This window comes from Cololabis saira, chromosome 18 (assembly GCF_033807715.1).
Source record: "Cololabis saira isolate AMF1-May2022 chromosome 18, fColSai1.1, whole genome shotgun sequence".
Lineage (NCBI taxonomy): Eukaryota > Metazoa > Chordata > Actinopteri > Beloniformes > Belonidae > Cololabis > Cololabis saira.
In genome coordinates, this window is record NC_084604.1 from 26,905,327 (window position 1) to 26,923,226 (window position 17,900).

General features: G+C 39.9%; 1 protein-coding gene across 1 annotated transcript; it reads right to left on the reverse strand.

The window, feature by feature from the left end:
• Nucleotides 1-1,178: 1,178 nt before the first annotated feature.
• mtmr9 (myotubularin related protein 9) lies at nt 1,179-11,438 on the reverse strand. The gene is made up of 10 exons (XM_061706908.1): nt 11,165-11,438; nt 8,866-8,974; nt 8,443-8,568; nt 8,148-8,321; nt 7,825-8,042; nt 7,501-7,662; nt 7,250-7,391; nt 6,848-7,068; nt 6,588-6,739; nt 1,179-3,038 (listed from the first exon to the last, which is right to left on the reverse strand). The coding sequence occupies exons 1-10, from the start codon at nt 11,377-11,379 to the stop codon at nt 2,875-2,877; spliced, it is 1,683 nt and encodes a 560-aa protein (XP_061562892.1). The 5' UTR covers nt 11,380-11,438; the 3' UTR covers nt 1,179-2,874.
• Between the last annotated feature and the right edge of the window lie 6,462 nt (nt 11,439-17,900).

Consider the following 17,900-nt stretch of genomic DNA (forward strand, 5'->3'; position numbering starts at 1 on the left):
CCATTTTGGAATAAGGCTGTAACATAACAAAATGTGGTAAAAGTGAAGCGCTGTGAATACTTTCCGGATGCACTGTAAAATGTTGACAAAGTATTAACAGGCACTAAAATATTTCAGATATTCAAATGATAAACAAAATAAATAAATAAATAAAAGTGATTGTTTTTTTAGATTCATGTTTTTTAATGGGTTGAAAACTTAAAAAGAAACATTTAAATCTTTTGAGCAGAAATAGATTTTCACAAGCATCAATCATCAGTGATAAATGTACACTTACACACATCCGTTTTACAGTAAGGCATTGCACAATAGACAAAAGAAGCATTTGTCTACAGCGGGGTAATATATACATATACATATATATATATTTTAGAATTTTGTTGACTTTGACAAAGAAAATCCTCTAGAGGTATTAGTGCAAGCATAAATTTGTATGATTATTAATGCATCACACCACAGGTGTAGTTGAACGCACTGGTCCATTCAGGCTCCCACAAAGAAAATGATTAAACAGACATTTCCATTCATGCACGCAAAAATAAACTTGGTAAGCTGTCTTTTTGGCTTAAGGTGACAACTTCAATAGCACACACCTTTTGTTTTCCTCTTTTCTTTTTTAATCATGCAGTTTAAAGTAGTTCAATGATTATTATATAATGCTCGAGATCAAATACAATTTACACACTGAAAGGACATTTAAAAGTAGAGATGATGCATTTTGTAATGAACAAACAAAATTGGCCAACAGTGCATTTAATTCTAACCTCAACCTGCTATTTTACTTTAATAAGAGTGCTGCATGGAGCTTTCTGAAGGACATCATGGAAAACAAGCCTAAAATTCTGGATGACAGTATAATTAAAGGTTTTGACGCAGCTATGATATTTCTGTGGCTTTGCTGACCACTGACTTGCTCTGATGAGTCCCAGGTTGGTCAGAAAATTAGTACACTGAATGCAAGAGGGTGACAAAGACAGACATTTCCATGACTGACTGCATTGTGATTTTCTCTGAAACGTTGGCATGCTCATTTCAATGTGGTCTAACATGGCAGCAGGTAGTGACTAACAACAGATATTTGTTTAAATAAACATACATATATATATATAAATATATACATATATATATATATATATATATATATATATATATGATTCAAAGTGTTTAGAAGGAAGAGTTAAACATTCCTATGTTGATTATTAGATGGTAACTCTTTTGGTAGGCATCAAAACAACTTAAATTAAAGCAGTTTTCAGTGAAATCAAAATATATATGTTTGCAACAATATGGCAATCAATGTTGGCGCTTCAGGCTATGGAGTAATATCGAAATAAATACCAGGTAGCTATTTTAAGTCTCTGACAAGACTCACAAATGTAATTCTAATTAAGTAGTACTATGGGTAGGGTACTGCAGACAAACCAAAGTAATTTCAACTTTGCATGAATACAAAAACTGGACCCAAAAACTATTTGTACAGGAATTTCTACCCAGTCATAGCCTTGTGAAATCATACAAGCTGACTACTGACGTTGCACAAACTACTGTCAATAAAAGGGAAGGGATGAGAGTTCATGGTCTCTGCTTCTGTCCAGCTAGATCACACACAACCTTAAAATCCCTTTGGTTAGTCTGCACAACGTCACCAGTGGAACGACATCTTTGAGTCTTGTCAGAAGTGTAACATGGACATTAACCTCAGTCTTTACTCAAAACTGCTTTGATTCAAGTCATTTTGTTTCCTAACAAAGGCTTTCACTCCTAACCGTCTAATAATAGACTATAGTGTTGTTTAAACGCCTGAACGTTCCATTAACTTGAGCATGGCTTTCTACATGGTGTATATTTCATATAAAGGAAACTTAAAATTTTCACAAAAAGTGCATTACTTTTGAATATTAAACTATAAACCTCAGGCATGTATTTTGTTTCTTAATGTACATTAACATTTACTACATAATTTTACCAAAAATAAAGATTGGTCCTATCCTCCAAGCGATAAACTCAGTTAAGGTTCCCTTGTAACAGGATCTTTCTACCATCGCTATGACAACCAGTCCCTTCGTACCACCGTTACAATTATTTTCCATCACTCTGCAGCATTTTTAAATAGTTTTCCCACACAAAGAGGTTGGAATCTTAAGATCATTGCTGTGTGATGATGATGTAGTTAATAAAGCATTAGTGAGTAAATTCTGGCGACGCGACTAACCAGAATATCATGTCATGATTATTTGGTCAACACATTTTGGTCAGATGTATATTATGCAAAGCTCCCTGGTTGTACACTACAACAGATGCTGACCCAACCTACACTCCATCTCAACACGCCGCAGTCTTATAGCACCCCATATGTTGCCATAGTTACTCCGCAGTGCTTCAGGGCTGTATAGATTCAGCAGGATATTGGTGAGAGTGTGAACCCTTTCTTAATAACGCGCCATGTCTCCCAAATGTCTAATTTAAAAAGATAAATGCTGGCAGATAGCACACACGTCTAATATGTAGAGTTAATATGAAAAAACAGCGAGAGGCTCTGATGAGGCTGAGCTGTAAAACCAAGTGACCAGTCAATGAAATTCAAAGGATTTTTGTTTTGTCTTTCCTGGTAAAATAAATGATATTTTTGGAATATGAGACAAAACATTCACCTTCATTATAGCTCAGACTTTAATGAGGCAACATGGTTTAATGTAAGCCACGGTGTTGAAAATAAAATAAATATGTCATGTTTTGAAATATATGAGAATAATCTAATCTTGAACAAGCCTGAAAACTAATGTGTTGCCTATAAGTTTGTTCTTTGACAATTATTTCAACATTTGCCGCTTTTTTCCACCATCTTTTGCAGGTTCTTCCCCCCCCCGACACACTCTAAGGCGTTTGCAACAGAGGATCTTCTGTCTCCAGCTGTGCCAGCTGCCTGCGCAGACTGTTTACTTTGTTCTGAAGCTCCTTGTTGTACTCAATTATATGTACCATTTCATCGTGAGCCTCATCCAAACACTTGGAGGACCGGTTCCAGCGAAGGAACACTCCTGAAACAGATGAGAAAGAGACAGTACAGTAAGTAATACAGTAAGAGCAGCGTTTCTGTCCGTGTCGAAGACGACTTCTTCACGTTTTAGGAGGAAAATCTGATGAGGATTTGAGTGAAATTCATGCGAAACTCCACAGGTTTCACTAACGCATTTGTGTTATAGTGAATCTAACTTGAGCAGCGTTGAAACAGGGCGCAGATTGTGTGAACGACTATGAAACCCTGCTTTATGGCTGCCGGACCGCCACCCTGACAGAGGAGCGACTGTAACCACAGAAGTTTTCCGAACGGCTGGACTGTGCCGATTTTGTAAATGATCAAAAGCTGAATGACGATTCTCTGAATTTCTACCAATTAACGCCACAATAAGTTAATATCTTAACCGGTAATACTTAGTAAATACGGTGAAATGCCAAAGTGAAGTGTGGGGATTTTGCAGCAAACCAAACCACTTAGCTGTGAATATTTAAGTGAAATGCAAAGATTGTACGCATGTCATCGGGCCTGCCAGCGAGATCTGCCCTGTCATTAGTTCTTTTAAGTTAACCCAGAATTGTACCATTTTTAAGGAAAGTGCTCTGTAAGCAGGATGTCATGTGCTCCAGTGAGTTCTCAACTGTCTGATTCCACTTTATCGTTAGTGTATAGCTTTAGGCGGCAAGAGAGGCCCCTCACAAAGAATGCCTGAACCCGGTGACACCTAACCATCCCCCAACTTTTCTTTATGAATGGCCCAGCACGGATTCCCCCGGGATACTTTTAGACGCTGACACACTAAACCTCTGAAAACCAATCCAACCAACAAGAAGCTATGTGCTTTTTTCTTTTTTTGCACACAAAATATTTTTCCAGTTTTATTAGTCCTTCAAAGCTATAGCACATTAAATTCAGTTTCTGTCCATGAAATATCTACGACTCGGATTCAACAAGTTCGGGAACGCTTTGACGTCAACACCTACGGCGCGTTTTAATCGCTTTCATGTGACGCTCGATTAGCTTCATTTAGCTTTGATGAAACACTGTTAAATGTTTGTAACCGTAATTTACAACAACATCAAAGTATGTTCTAGTGTGAGCTGTAGACATGCTGATCATAGGTCTGCAAGTACAAGTACAAAAGGTTTAGAAAATTTGTAATATTAAGGAAGTCTTTTATTTAATAAAAAAAAAAAAAAAAAAAAGAAATCACTGGGTTTGTATGTGTATATTTATGTATGTGTATGCATATGTATGCGTATGTATATATATTAAATATAGTAATAATGCACATATATATACCTTTGGTTTCTACCTTCATGGTATCAATCATTAATATGTGTGCAGACAAGGTAAAAAAAAAAAAAAAAAAGGAAGTCTTTTATGATACTTTACAGAATTTTTTTTTTTTTCATATCTATTAACCTTATAGTAAAGATTGTGTAAATTAAGACGGGTATTATAAACATTATGAATGCCGAGTTAATTTATTATACTTGCATAGAACCATTTTTATAAATTGTCATACAGGGTTACACACATGTTTTTAAGCTTTAGAAATGTAGTTAGAGTGTATTGCAGACAGTCGAGGTTTCTTATTTTGGAAGCCATGTAGTTATAGAAAAAGAGCTTTATATTCTGTTACAATGGTGGCGAAGACGAGAGGGAAAACAAGGCTTTAAAAGAGAGAAAGTCAGGGGGGAATCGGACAGAAAAGACAAAGCTGAAGGCCGTCTTCCCAGACTGGCTGGTGTAAGTCTGACATAACAGATTAACACGCAGGTCTGGGCAGGTCGGATCACCCTCCCAAAGACCTCAAGCTAAGCATGACAAAAAAAAGACTGAGAATCCAAGTAAGAATTCATCTCATCTCATCATCTTGTGGATGAATAAAATGTTGCTAAACTGAAATGAAGATGTTACCTAAAGGTTTTGACAGCCGAATCTGAGAGCGCGCTACAGGACTAAGATTAGGCTGCATGTGACCACTCGCTGAGGACTGGTTGTAAAATGTTCTACAATGTCCAGCGTCAGCGTGCTCAGGCGTCACGGAGGACACGGAGGACACGGAGGACACGGAGGACACGGAGGACTTCACACAGCCCATAATAAGTTAAGCAGGCAGGCTGAACTGCAGAGCAACCGGAGCAACGGCGAAAATGCAAAAGGCTCACGAGGCAGATTAAAGCTCACTAAGGCTCAAGAGGTTAGAAAAATGTCAGATATTAGGCTGCTGAGTATTTCAAATTCTATAATATTCCTCAAACCAAATGTTTATCTTTGCATTAAATAGCAGTTTGCATGGTGGCAGTGTCACAGTTTTGTAGTAATGTTATATTTTCAGAGGTTTGTGTCTCTCTGATGCGTGATGGTTGTAACTTTGCAGAGAAGAACCCGTGAAAAGGGGGATCAAGTCCACATGTAGCAGTATCTACTGGCGTCTCACAGGGTCAACTCAGGATGCACGTGGCAACGATCGATAGTGCCTCCCTCTGGTAGGAGTGTGGAACGTCTGCAGGGCCGGGTGACGGGGTGTGGGGATCGCATACACTTTCTCAGATGAAACTAATGTGCGTCGGAATGAGGGCACACCAGGAATGCAGTCAGTCTTATAAAACAACTCCTCCTCTCTGATTTTCCACGTCCACAGACAACATGTGTCTGTTTATTTTAAACCTAAAAAATTATTTCACAAGTTGAATTTAAATACGTAAATAAATGTGACAAACGCTGAAGAAGTGTGACATAAAATTCAAATGTAACATTCTTGAGACAGTGTTTGTGTGGCACTAATCCTGTTAATTTGTTTAATCCATACATGATTGGTTACTCATGTTGTTCACTTTTATCATCCAGAGCAGTGGTTCCCAAACTTTTTTCCTTGCAGCCCCCCCTACTTGTGTCTAAGACCAGCCAGGCCCCCCGACCCGTACGTACTAGCACCAAAATAGTCTTTAATTGAAAAAATGAACATTAATTATGTTTTTTTTTGATACATTTCTCTTTGGTTTACTCTGTATACATATGACTTTGTTTTTCTCCAATGTCACCAATGTATAAAATACGCACAAAAGGACATAAAAGGAAATAAAAATATTTCTGAAAAATGTCTCTTTTAATATGAGACCAAAATTTTTAAGATTTCTCCTTTAACAACCTGTCGGAGTAGATTAAATGTTGAGTAATGATATAATAATAAGGAATTAAATAATTTCCTGTGTTTGTCACCAGTGTATAAAAAACACAAAAAATATTCAAGACATTCATAAATTATTCCTAACAATGTCTTATGAATGACTCATTCGCAAATATAATTTTTACAACTGCATAATTTCAAAGCAGACAAAGTTTCGCGCCCCCCCAGAGATCTCTGGCGCCCCCCCAGGGGGGCCCGGACCCCAGGTTGGGAGACACTGATCTAGAGTAAGATATATGGATAATTGGGTTCAATAATCTACATTTTTAATTGACTTCAGCTTCAGTATGTTCCAGAAGGTTTTCTGGCTTTATAATTTATACAAAATGAACTGCTGCCATCTACTGTGGGTTCTTGGTGCAGTTTGCTGCTTACCTTCCCACAGCAGGAGACTCTGAGGCGCCACGGAGGGCCAGATTACAAGACTGTTGGCCTCGTAGAGCGGGTTGGTCAGACGCTCAAGCTCCTGCTGCCGGTTCACCCACGACCAAAGGGAAACAGTTTTCTCAGGCAGAGACAGTCTGGCTCTAATACATAAAAAAAAGAAGAAAAAGAAGAAGAAGGAGGATAAAACTGGCTTGTTTGGACACTCACAGAAAAACAAACAGTGACACGAGTTCGAGATGTGGACCTACCTCTCGGCTGCACCGTCGCCGAGAAAAGTCCCGAACTGGGAGGCGTAAGCGTGTTCGAAGAGCAGAACCAAGAAGCTCTCGCCGAATTCAAAGGAGCAGGGAAACTGGCGAAGGATCTGCCACACGCAGTCCAAGAACAGCAGGAAGACGGGAGCCTCGTAGCGAGGCTTGCTGTTGGAGTAGGCGGACTGGGCGCAGCGCTGCCGGAACGGGTGACCCGCCTTAGCAGGTGGTCAAAGGGAAAGCAGGAGAAGAACCATGAGGAGCAATACTACAACTGTGTCCAGAAACCATTTCTGCAACTTCATTAACAAATATGCTCTCCCAAAAATGGATTTTATTTAACGTATTTTAATACTTTGCAATAAAAGGTGTTAAAAGAACAAGTAAAGCGAAGCTCACCTGCAGCCACTCTCGCTCCACGAGGCTCTGGAAGCCTTTGATGGTCCTGCAGGTCGGATCAAGGATGATCTGAGCCAAGGAGGTCACCTGGAGAGTGGAGTCTGTCCCTTCCGAGCCGTGGACAAGCACCGATGCTCCCTCCCTGAGTCGAAGGCACATGACCGCAGTTTGTCAACAAGTCTCCCAATTACTATGTCAATACGTACTGGCGCACAATTTGCAATAAGCCAAAAACAACATTACTGCCTGACCTGTCAATGCACTGAGCAGCGAGGCAAGCGGTGGTGAGGATCTCCTTGACATGAGCCTGCCAGCTGGAGGCCTCTAATTTGCTTAGCCAACGGTCCATGCTGTGGGACTGATCATTACATGCCTCCACAAGCTTAATCAGGCTCTCCTGGAGGATGTTAGACCTGGAAGTGACAGATATTTTGCACAAAAAAAAAGTCTGAGTAGTTCATACTGTATAATGGGACAACTCATTAGCATATAAACACATCACACCGGATAAAAGGACACTTCTAACAGTCTCATGAATAACCCTACTATCAAACATGCAGAGAAAACGGTGCTACCTTTCAATGGCTTTGTGGATCCTTCTCCACTGTGGGTAGTTTCCCTCAGACTCAAACCCTCCACCTCGGGCTTTGGCCTGCTGGGCAACGTTGATGGTGCGCGTATCAATGACGTATCCCCGTTTCCCAGGTCTCAAAGTGGCATTGATTAGCTTCTCGTCTTCCTTACAGCGCCGCCCGTTGGTCCCCACCAGTGGCTGTCCCGCTCGCATCATCACCTTAGAGCAGAAATGATTTGAAGACCTTTTATTCAATCCAAACTAAAAAATACTAACTGCAAACACAACAGAGCCAGAGAGTAGCTCATGTTTCTGAGCGCTCACCATGCCGTTCTTCTTGTGATAGTAGCTAAGCACTGGAAAACGGCCGCCGTGGCGGAAAGTGGCCACTTTCTTCAGTGTGTCGTCGTCGATGTCTTTTGGCACCACCACTAGAGGGGGGTACGACTGACACACGCTGAAGTCTTTGTTGACCTCACTCAGTCTCCACTCGTCTGTCTGAGCAAAGGGACAGATTCATATTAGGAGATTAGACGATGGAGTGCCACGGACTCATAACCATAGACAACACGAATCACGTTCTGACATCGTAACCCATCAGGACTAATCATATCCGTACCATAGACTCCAAATCTTTAAAGGCGTCCTGCGGAAGAAACGAGTTCCACCCATCCTCTATGACTTCAAACATGGGCCGGTAGAAGAAAGGGTACATCAAGGAGACCAAATCGAGCGTGGACAGAGCCTTGAAAGACAAATAATAATATTTTTTTTGTTATTAATTATTTTATTTATGTATGTAACGTTTAGTAGTTGAAAACCGATAACCATAATAGTCTTTTTCCATACATAATATTTTTGTATGACACAGAAAAACAAAATAAAATACAAATCAATCATTACCCCCACCCTCCCTCCTCCCCTCGGACCAACCAAATTACGTAATGCATAATTAATGAATAAATAATAATATTTAAGAATATGTTTGGCAACAGTTTCAGATCCTCACTTGTTGAGCATAAATATGATCTTAATCCTTTACCTCAATAGAGTTGGCAATGTTGAGACATTCCTCCATGCCAGGGACGTCAAGCTGGATCACCCTCAAGTCTTTGCATTTAACGATGATAGTTCCCAAAGACCCAATGAATCTAAAAGACAAAATCAAGATTGGCTCAAAAAGGTAATCACTGTGGAAATCACTGTGAGACAAACAGTGACCGCATAGGAACTGAAAATGACCTTCAAGCATCGTGCCGAGGATAATAGTGGCCCCTTTCTGTAAAACATGTGCATCCTTTCCTGAGTCTCTGGATAACCGTCAGTCTAACTATACACTCTGTGACTGTTCTGATTCTTGCATCCACCTGCTCTGTGCTTTACTTCTGTGCACCCCCATCCTTGAAAACAGCAGCTCTGTAGGAGGCTTAAAGTTCCCGTCAAACTGTTTCAATTCCTCTAATCGGTTTAGTGAGTCAATGGTATGTCTTCTTTTTGTTATTTCATAAGTGAAATGGCTTTGGGAATGTGAAAGTGGCAGTTTTCACAGGACCTGACTGGATTCTATAAATGCTGAGGAGAGGAGCTTTATTTTCTCAGAATTCACTGGATCATTTGCATCTTTATCTATAGTTTTACAAAAAAATTTAAAAATAAGAACTTCCAAACAAAAAGGTGAAAATATGTATCCCATAGAGAGATGTATAAGTACAAACACAAATGCTTCTCACACTGCAAAGCTCTTTATGAAAGGAATATGAAAATCTGGTCTTACTATCGGAACCTTATAAATTTTGCCTCGCATCTGTTCTTGAAATCACATTTGCCTTTATGGTCAAAGAAGACTGTTAAGGAATAAGATGTAATTTATCTGACTATTCAAACAAAACCATTAAAATGGACATTCAGGGGTGAAAACTATAACACAAACTTCACCAACAATAGAATAGAATAAGCTTTATTGGCCAAGAATGAACATGCCAGACAGGGAATTTGTCTTCGGTTGTTTCGCTCACTGAACCCAGATTTAAATAGATAAAACAGTAATAGACAAATGGCTCTTATCAACATATATACAATTTAAAAAAAGTGAAAGGTGCAGCAGTATGAGGTAGAAATAGTAAATACTATCGCCCGAGGGGATAGGGATAGGCGAATCATGAGTATACCTTCACTAAGCACCCTCCCTGTTCACTACCGTGCCTTTAGCCAAAGTGTGACCTGCATCTCTCAGGTCACACCTGTGTTCGTTTGTCTGGTGCACCGTAAGAAAACCAGTGAACAGAATGAAATGTTAATACAAGCTTTTATTATATCATGCACAATATCTTCCAGCCAGAGGTACACCTTTCGCAAACCACAGAGGTAGGAGAGAAATGCACCCGGTGGTCATCGATCCAGTCGTATTTATACTAAAAAGGTAGGTGTTCTTTGTACATGAACCCCATCTGACAAACATATCAGACCTTCAGCCGTATATCCCTGTCTATTGCTTCCTACTTGAGATGTCAACCCAGACAACGGATGAGACCCATCAGTGTTAAAAAATCTGTTTCTCTTCATTGTCTTCACCTAACGAAGATTCAATATCTGAACTATTTTAACAGCCTAGTCATAAAACAGGAGCTGACCCTGCAAATAGAGAAAATAACTGAAATATAGCTAAACTCCTGAACAGAAGGTGACTCTGCAAATAGAGAAAAACCACCAGTGTAGAATCTTATAGAAAAAGACCTGGTGTCCTTTTATCGCTGCTCCATAGAGAGCATCCTCACTTATTGCATATGTGTGTGGTTCTCCAGCTGCACAGTGGCAAATAAGAAGGCACTCCAGAGTGTCGTCACCACGGCCCAAAAAATAATCGGCTGCACTCTCCCCTCCCTGGAGGAGCTGTACAACACCCGGTGTCTCAGGAAAGCCAGGAAAATCATCAAGGACCCATTCTACCCCGGACACTCACTCTTTGAACTGTTGCCATCAGGCAGACGTTTCAGGACACTGAAATCACGCACAAACAGACTCAAGAACAGTTTCTATGCCAGAGACATAACTACACTCAATACTGCTAAATAATCAAACTGACTTTTTCCATGTGCAATACTGACCGAACCGTGCAATACCTGTATGTTGTCTTCCTGTTTGTGTCCTTTTAGAGATTATTTATTTTTATAGTAGTTGTTGTTTTAATATATCTATTTTTTAAACCATGCACCTTAAAGAAGATAGCATCCAATTTCATTGTACCTGTACAAATGACATTCTAATTCTAATTCTAAAAACGCTTGAAACTTTTAAACAATTTCATAAAATCCTAACAACCCCCACAACAAGACAAGTTCCACCTTTTCTCGATGGAGTCGATGTTTGAATGCAGCAGCCACAGCTCCTCCGTGTTGTCCTGTCTGGAGGAGAGAATCAGGTGGTGGCCGGTCAGACAGAGAGTCCCCTCCACGGTGGGCAGGAAGGGTCGGTGCAGCACGACTCCGTCCACTCGGGGGGTTTTTATCAGCTCTGCGAACTCCATGATCCCACCTGACAGAACCACAACCATTAGCATGTAGGAGTTTGGGAACAAAAGAGCAGAGAAACGCTTTTTGTGGACGAAGAAAAAACTTGTGTCGTTTATTCCAGTCTCTAGTTTCTAACTGACCGTCTAATAACGACTAGATTCTTGTGAATTCTAACCTACTGAAACTAAACAGTATCCTGCTCGTGAGTGGCCACTACAAGCAGCTATTTATTATTAATATTTATGTTTAATTTATGATAGAGGTAACAAAGGGGCAGGGTTAAATAAGTTTTACTTCAACCTGCTCCTTTTCGGACACTGTTTTTTTTTTCCTGTTTGTATTACGTTTTTGTGGTTGTTGCTTTTTTTCTGTATGTTTTGAATTTGTTTTAACATTTTATATATTTTTTTTCCTTGTGTTCGAAATAAACACTTCAATCAATCAATCAAAAACCACAGAAGAATAGTCATTTAATTTTGATCTTTTATTATTATTTCCTTTCGCTGTGTCTTTAGTTTCTATCATCAATGTCAACCTTTTGTGAATTCAGCTGCATCTGCTATGATACGTATGTATATTTATTTATTTTTTAACTTATTTTTATATACCTCTTTATTTGTATATTTTGTATATTTTATATTTTGGACTGTCTTGATGAATGTCTGAAGGAAACAATAAAAAGCATAATTGAAAAAAAAAACACAGAGGAGGGATTTTAATTTTAATCCACAGCGGATTTACTATTGTCACTCAATCATTCTTGTAACGCACTTAAGTAATTACTAATAACTGCAGGTATATGACAACGAGAACAGCTGGAAGCGTCTCCGAGCTGCTTGAAGTCAGTTTGAATCAGGAAACGAAGAGGCTAACGCCAGCTAGCAGGCTAACAGAAATAGGATAATTATCTGCCGTATAAAAATGTATGTCATCTTCAAATGCACGTATCTGACTGTCGACATGATCGATACTGTGAATATGGAGAATAGCAAACAACGTTTTCTGTCGATGCAAGAGAGATCTAGCTTATATTTACCTGGTTCTTTTATTTGGTTTTTGGGCGACACTGGTACGTCCGCAAAAATACACCGACTGCAAACGAACGACGAGAGACGGGGAAGTTCCGGACAGCTGGTGTAGGAAATTTCGTATTTCCTGTATAGTAATAAAACACCGTGCTTTTCAGGTAACGTCACCAGTATAGTCCTAAGATAAAAAAAAAAATTGATATAAGAAAGATAGGAAAATAAAATACATGTAAATAAGACAATTTTTCAAGCAAAAAAAGAGGTAAAAAAAAATCAAAATTGATAGAAAAAAAAAAGCATAAAACCAAGTTGATGACTTACACTAATTGGATTGATTTTTTTGAAATCGCATAGATAGCTAGTTAGTGTTTCTAAATTAACCATAGGAGGGTGCTTGTGTCTGCATGGTTGTTTGATACTATGTGGAGTTCATCACACACACGCACACGCACACGCACACGCACACGCACACGCACTCACACACATTTTTTTGTGTCCATGAGAGCAGATATTTGGATGTCTCAAGCCCTTTGCTATATGTATTTATTTATTAATTTATCCCCAGATTCTACCACTGGTCCTGTCAACCTTCAGGACACTAGGTGGTGACACTGGAACATTTTTCTGGGGTTTCTGATTCTGATCACGTGCCATTAAAATAAAAAAATAAAAAGATCATTGTATGCGCCATGTAGGGAAAAAAGATTACAGATTTTAAAAAAAGAATCAATTAAATCTGATGACAGAGGCTTAATTCTAACATGCACCAAAGATCATGTAACTTATTTCCCCAAAATATTAACATTAAAAACAGACTGGATCTATTAATTAAAAATCTCTGTACGGACTCTGGCAATCTGACAATCTTTGTGAAGTTTTTCATTGATCATCCAGAAAATACCATGGCAAGCTTCTTTTTCTTTTTTTTTTTTACTGCAGAAAGATAATACTAAGTCACTTTCCACACATTCACGCTCTTACATTAACGGTGCGGCTGTGTTGTAAAACAATCCAGATGTTAAACTGGCCCATCTGCATTTCAGACCACAACCATACAGCTTTATGAGGTGAAAAACAGCAAAGTAGATCCTGAAGTGTTGAGCACCTGCATTCTTACATGAAATAAACATGTTTTTTATAGCTACAGGATGTTAATTTAAGAGGAAACGTAAGTCAGTCTTAAACACCCTTCTTTCCTAACAATGTTGACAAGTTACTAGCATTAAATTCAAGCACATCATGTACAACCATGGGAAAAAAATGTACACACTCTTTTAGCTCTAAAGTTTGACATAATAGGGCTTAATGAGAAAATAATGTGGTGCTCATCATGCATTATAATGAGGTAAACACAACTCTAGATGAACAAACACTTTTTTTCAAACTGTGCCGTTAATTATTTCTCAAAATTAAGCAAAAATGCAGGGTTAGTGTGTGAAAAACCCAAGAATCAACAGTGTGTATGATATTGATCGACATTAGTGAAGGAAAGAGAGAAATGCTGCAAGATAACGCTGGAAGAAGAGACCAACAGCATCTTTGACATTGTTGAGCGACCTAAGGAAACAGTTCCAAAATAAGTCCAATAGTCTCAAGGTTGCCCTGATGGACTGGTGATTGATTCAGGGCGTACCCCGCTACTCATCCAGAGACATCTGGGATAGCCCTCACAAGACCCTGCGGGGAGGAAGTGGGTATAGGAAATGAATGGATGAGTGGACTTCTGATCCCAAAGAAAGTAAGCCTTTGTTATGTCTTTGCAATCGCTGCAATTAGATCTCTGTGTAGTAATGGCTGAGAAGGATGGCTGTATAGGAAATCCCATGGAAGAGAGTGGGGATGCATTCCTACAGAAGCAATAACCTTTCTGTGGAGAGGGAGTCCGGAGGCGGTGGGTGATGACAAACCAGGCCGTAATATCTTGATGGAGAGACAATAGGGAAGGAGATGACCTGGGCTCTTTATAGATACTGGGTAACAGAGCAAAAAGGAATAACGACACACTCTTACAATAGAAATATCAATGTTTTGATTCCAACCCTAAAGATCTTGAATGAGCTGGTCTGCCTAAACACAGCTGGGAGTTCATTCCAAAGAAAGGGCCAGCAGTGGGAAAGATCTGCAGCCTGCAGATATTGTCTTAGTTCTTGGTATAGTGAAGACGCCCGCCCACTGAGACCTCAAAGTACATGAAGGGACCCACATCGACCTTGAACGACTCCCTGAAGAGGTGAGCGCATTTGGAAGGAGGAGGAGAAGAAAAGGCAGATGGTTTGGCGGAGGCTTTGGGGAGCCAGTTTGTTTTAAACATATTTTTTTTGCGAGAGCAGTGAGTGTGTGTTTGCGTTTCTGTCTGAGCTTCCCAATAAATGGTTTGTTCTGAGCCTTCCCCGCTCATATCAGAGACAGCGCTGAAGAGATGCCAAAGCTCTCTTGAAAGTGAAATCTGCACAGACTGAATGAATGCCCTGGAAATATGCTTCACTGTGTGTCTTAAAAGGAAGATGATACAAATAGCTTCAAAGGAATAAATCAACTTTAGAGCTACATGAATGCAATTCAGTAAACCTAACCTCTATCTTTTATTAAGCAGGGCTCGTGGACAAATATTATGGTATTTATTTATTTGTATCTATTAAGATAAGAGCCAAAGAATTGATTAAATATATAGATTTGAGTGAAACATAATTAATACATAAACATATATATCTTTTTTAAATAAAAGGAAGTACACAAATAGACGTAATTTGTCAAACTGTTTCCAAAACCCGTCATGGGCGATCTGTATGTTGATGCCAGCTCCCCACTCTCATGTTACGCATCTGATTTTGACATCTACTGACAACATTTTCCAGCGTTGTCTGATACATTTTCTGGACTGATAATTGGGGTCCACACCTCCACCATTACTCACCCGAGCTTTTCATTCAGATGCTGATTAAAACAATCTCGTCCATGATTCACGCCTTCCCTTTAACATTTTGTTCCGAAGCGTTGATTTTCCGTTTATGTGGTTTTATTTTGGGCATATTCAGTGAATCAGACCAGTCTGCAGATAATAATAAAGCAGTGGGTTGAATACCACAATTTGCTGCGCACCTCTGTGAGTAAATGTTACCTTATCGACTCGGAAGGTGTGGGAAGTCTATTTAGTATCTTTATCAAGCCAGTGACACAGAAGGAGGGGCTGATAAAATTGTGAGAGTTCAGATTTTCTAAATTGAATGCTACTTGATCTTGTTGCTTGGTAAATGTGTGTGGCCGTGTTTGTGTCTCTGGGCTTTGCAGTGAAACCCTTTACGCCTCGAACAGCTGCAGCTGCAGTCATGCAACGCACAGACAAAAACAATGAAAACTCTCCAAAAACCTCCTCACCAGTTTCATTCCACTCCATGCATTTTTAGCCTATGTACAGTCGCACCTGCCTTCTGTGCATCGCTGTGTGCAAACATGGTTCTCTAGTTGCTGTTATGCACTGTTCATATGGCCTAAAAATCAGTACATTTTTCTCCTTTTACATTGTTTTTAGAGATACTCCTCAATTTTGCTGGTCTAGTTTATATGCGCGATGAAAAATTTCAGAACACACAAAACTAAAACTGGAGTTAGTATCTGGTCATTTGGACATATTACCTCAGATTTATCTGGCTTTACAGGTATTGATCTGACCACGTAGGTCTCTTCCTTGGATTACTTCCCAATTTGCACATCAGTAGACCCATGAGGCCTCCTGCAGGTGGATCCACGAGTGTGTTGTCTCCTGTTACGCGCCCTCATCTCCTTAAACAAAGGTCTCACCACGAAGGGTTCACCCTTGTACCAGGGTTAAGCGCTGGTGGGGTATCTGGGGTCCTCTGTAATCACAAGAGTTCTGAGCTGAGTTGATGTGACATCTGCTCAGGCTGCCTTCCAGGGGAGGTGTTTTGGAGATTTCCCACTGGAAAGAGGCATTGGGGCAGACCAAGGACTTTATAGAGCGATTGCACCTCTGTTGGATTGGAGACGCCTCAGTGTCTTGCCAATAGAGCTTGGGGAGCCGGCTGGGGAGAGAAAGATCCAGGGATCTTTGACCAGACGGTCACCCCCTATGTTAAAAGTAAATACACTCAAAAATAGACAAGTCTAAAAACTTTTAATCATTTATTACATCATTACATCAACACCACATGTGGCACTGGGACTGATCAAGTACATGTTTACAATAAATGACAAGAGGTTCAGCAGCTGACAAACGTAATTTCACCACAGACCCCCGCAGAGCTGCATCCGGAGAAATTTCTCAGAGACGGGAACATGGTTCCTTTAACATTATTACCTAACGACACATTATTAACAAATAATACTTCCAGGTTATGTTACCTTTGAGTTAGTGTGAGAGATTCTACTACTGTTTTGTTGTTTTCTTGCCCACGTGTATCACGGTTTGGAAACTAAAAATAACCTTGCCCACCTTACATCACTGATTTTCTCCACATGAAGTGTGCTCAGAGGACGCGGGGCTTACATTTGTAGTGAAGCTGCTCTCTGGATATCTTGTCTACGGGTGGGAATCATACACGCTCAACCTTTAGCCAGCCTTTGTGCTAATCTCTTCCTTGAAAGCCCTGGCTTTATTTCTGCTTTAAGATTCAACCATTCACTCTCTCATGTAAGCTACTCACTTCTGCAATCAGCTTGCTCGTACCACCCGTGCACCTGCCCTGAGCTTGCATCTAGTGTGCTGCTTAAAGGGCCTTGTGAAGACTTCGCGCAACCCAGGAAGGAGTGAAAAGGAAGTTCAAGTGGAAATAGGTTTGGGACAGAAGATTTAGCGTCTGTATTTCCTCTTATGTTTATTCGATCACATTTAATAGTTTTTTTTCAGATTATTTGGCTTGGAGAAACAACAATTGACTAATAATTTCTAATGACTTTCCTGTCTCTCTGTTTATGTCACATCACACCATGCATGCGAATACAGGCAGCCAGGACGTAACTCATTTTCATGGACTCTACTGGACCTATAAGTGCAAGAATTATTTTTCTGTTATGGTAAGAATAAGCTACCAACAAAAATTGACAACATTGATGTCCAAAGCTTGTGCAATATATAAAACATTTTAAAGAGAAATACTGACATTTGAGGCTCTGCTAGATAAGAATAGAAGTAGGTTTAAGAGCGGGCATTTTTTAATAAGGGTTCTCAGTGAGGCAGAGAAAGTTGTTGATGTTCAGCACTGGACAGCTCCCATCAAATCTAAACAGGCAGAGCAGTGCAGACAGCGGCGGGGGTGAAGCCGCCGTGAACCAATCAATCTCATGCTGGATATGACCCGTCACGGCAACTCTGGGCACGGTAGCAGGCGCTGAGCTTTGCAGCGGCCTGACCAGCTCTTTGCTTGCGCACGCAACCAGGGAACATGTGCATTCGCAGAGTGACACTTTTATGCAAATGTTTAAGCCCCTTAACCACCACACAGAAAAAAAGGCTGCAGAGAAGAATCCAACATGTCTTTTGGTTATTAGAGCTCAGCTTTTAATCATTGTTGTTTGAAGAGGTT

Coding starts and splice junctions, on each gene's coding strand:
- mtmr9 (XM_061706908.1), bottom strand. CDS start 11,379: ATGCTAATGGTTGTGGTTCTGTCAGGTGGGATCATGGAGTTCGCAGAG. Junction 8,975..11,164: donor ATCGACTCCATCGAGAAAAG/GTGGAACTTGTC, acceptor TTTGTCTTTTAG/ATTCATTGGGTCTTTGGGAA. Junction 7,392..7,500: donor GCTGCTCAGTGCATTGACAG/GTCAGGCAGTAA, acceptor CCTTCGACTCAG/GGAGGGAGCATCGGTGCTTG.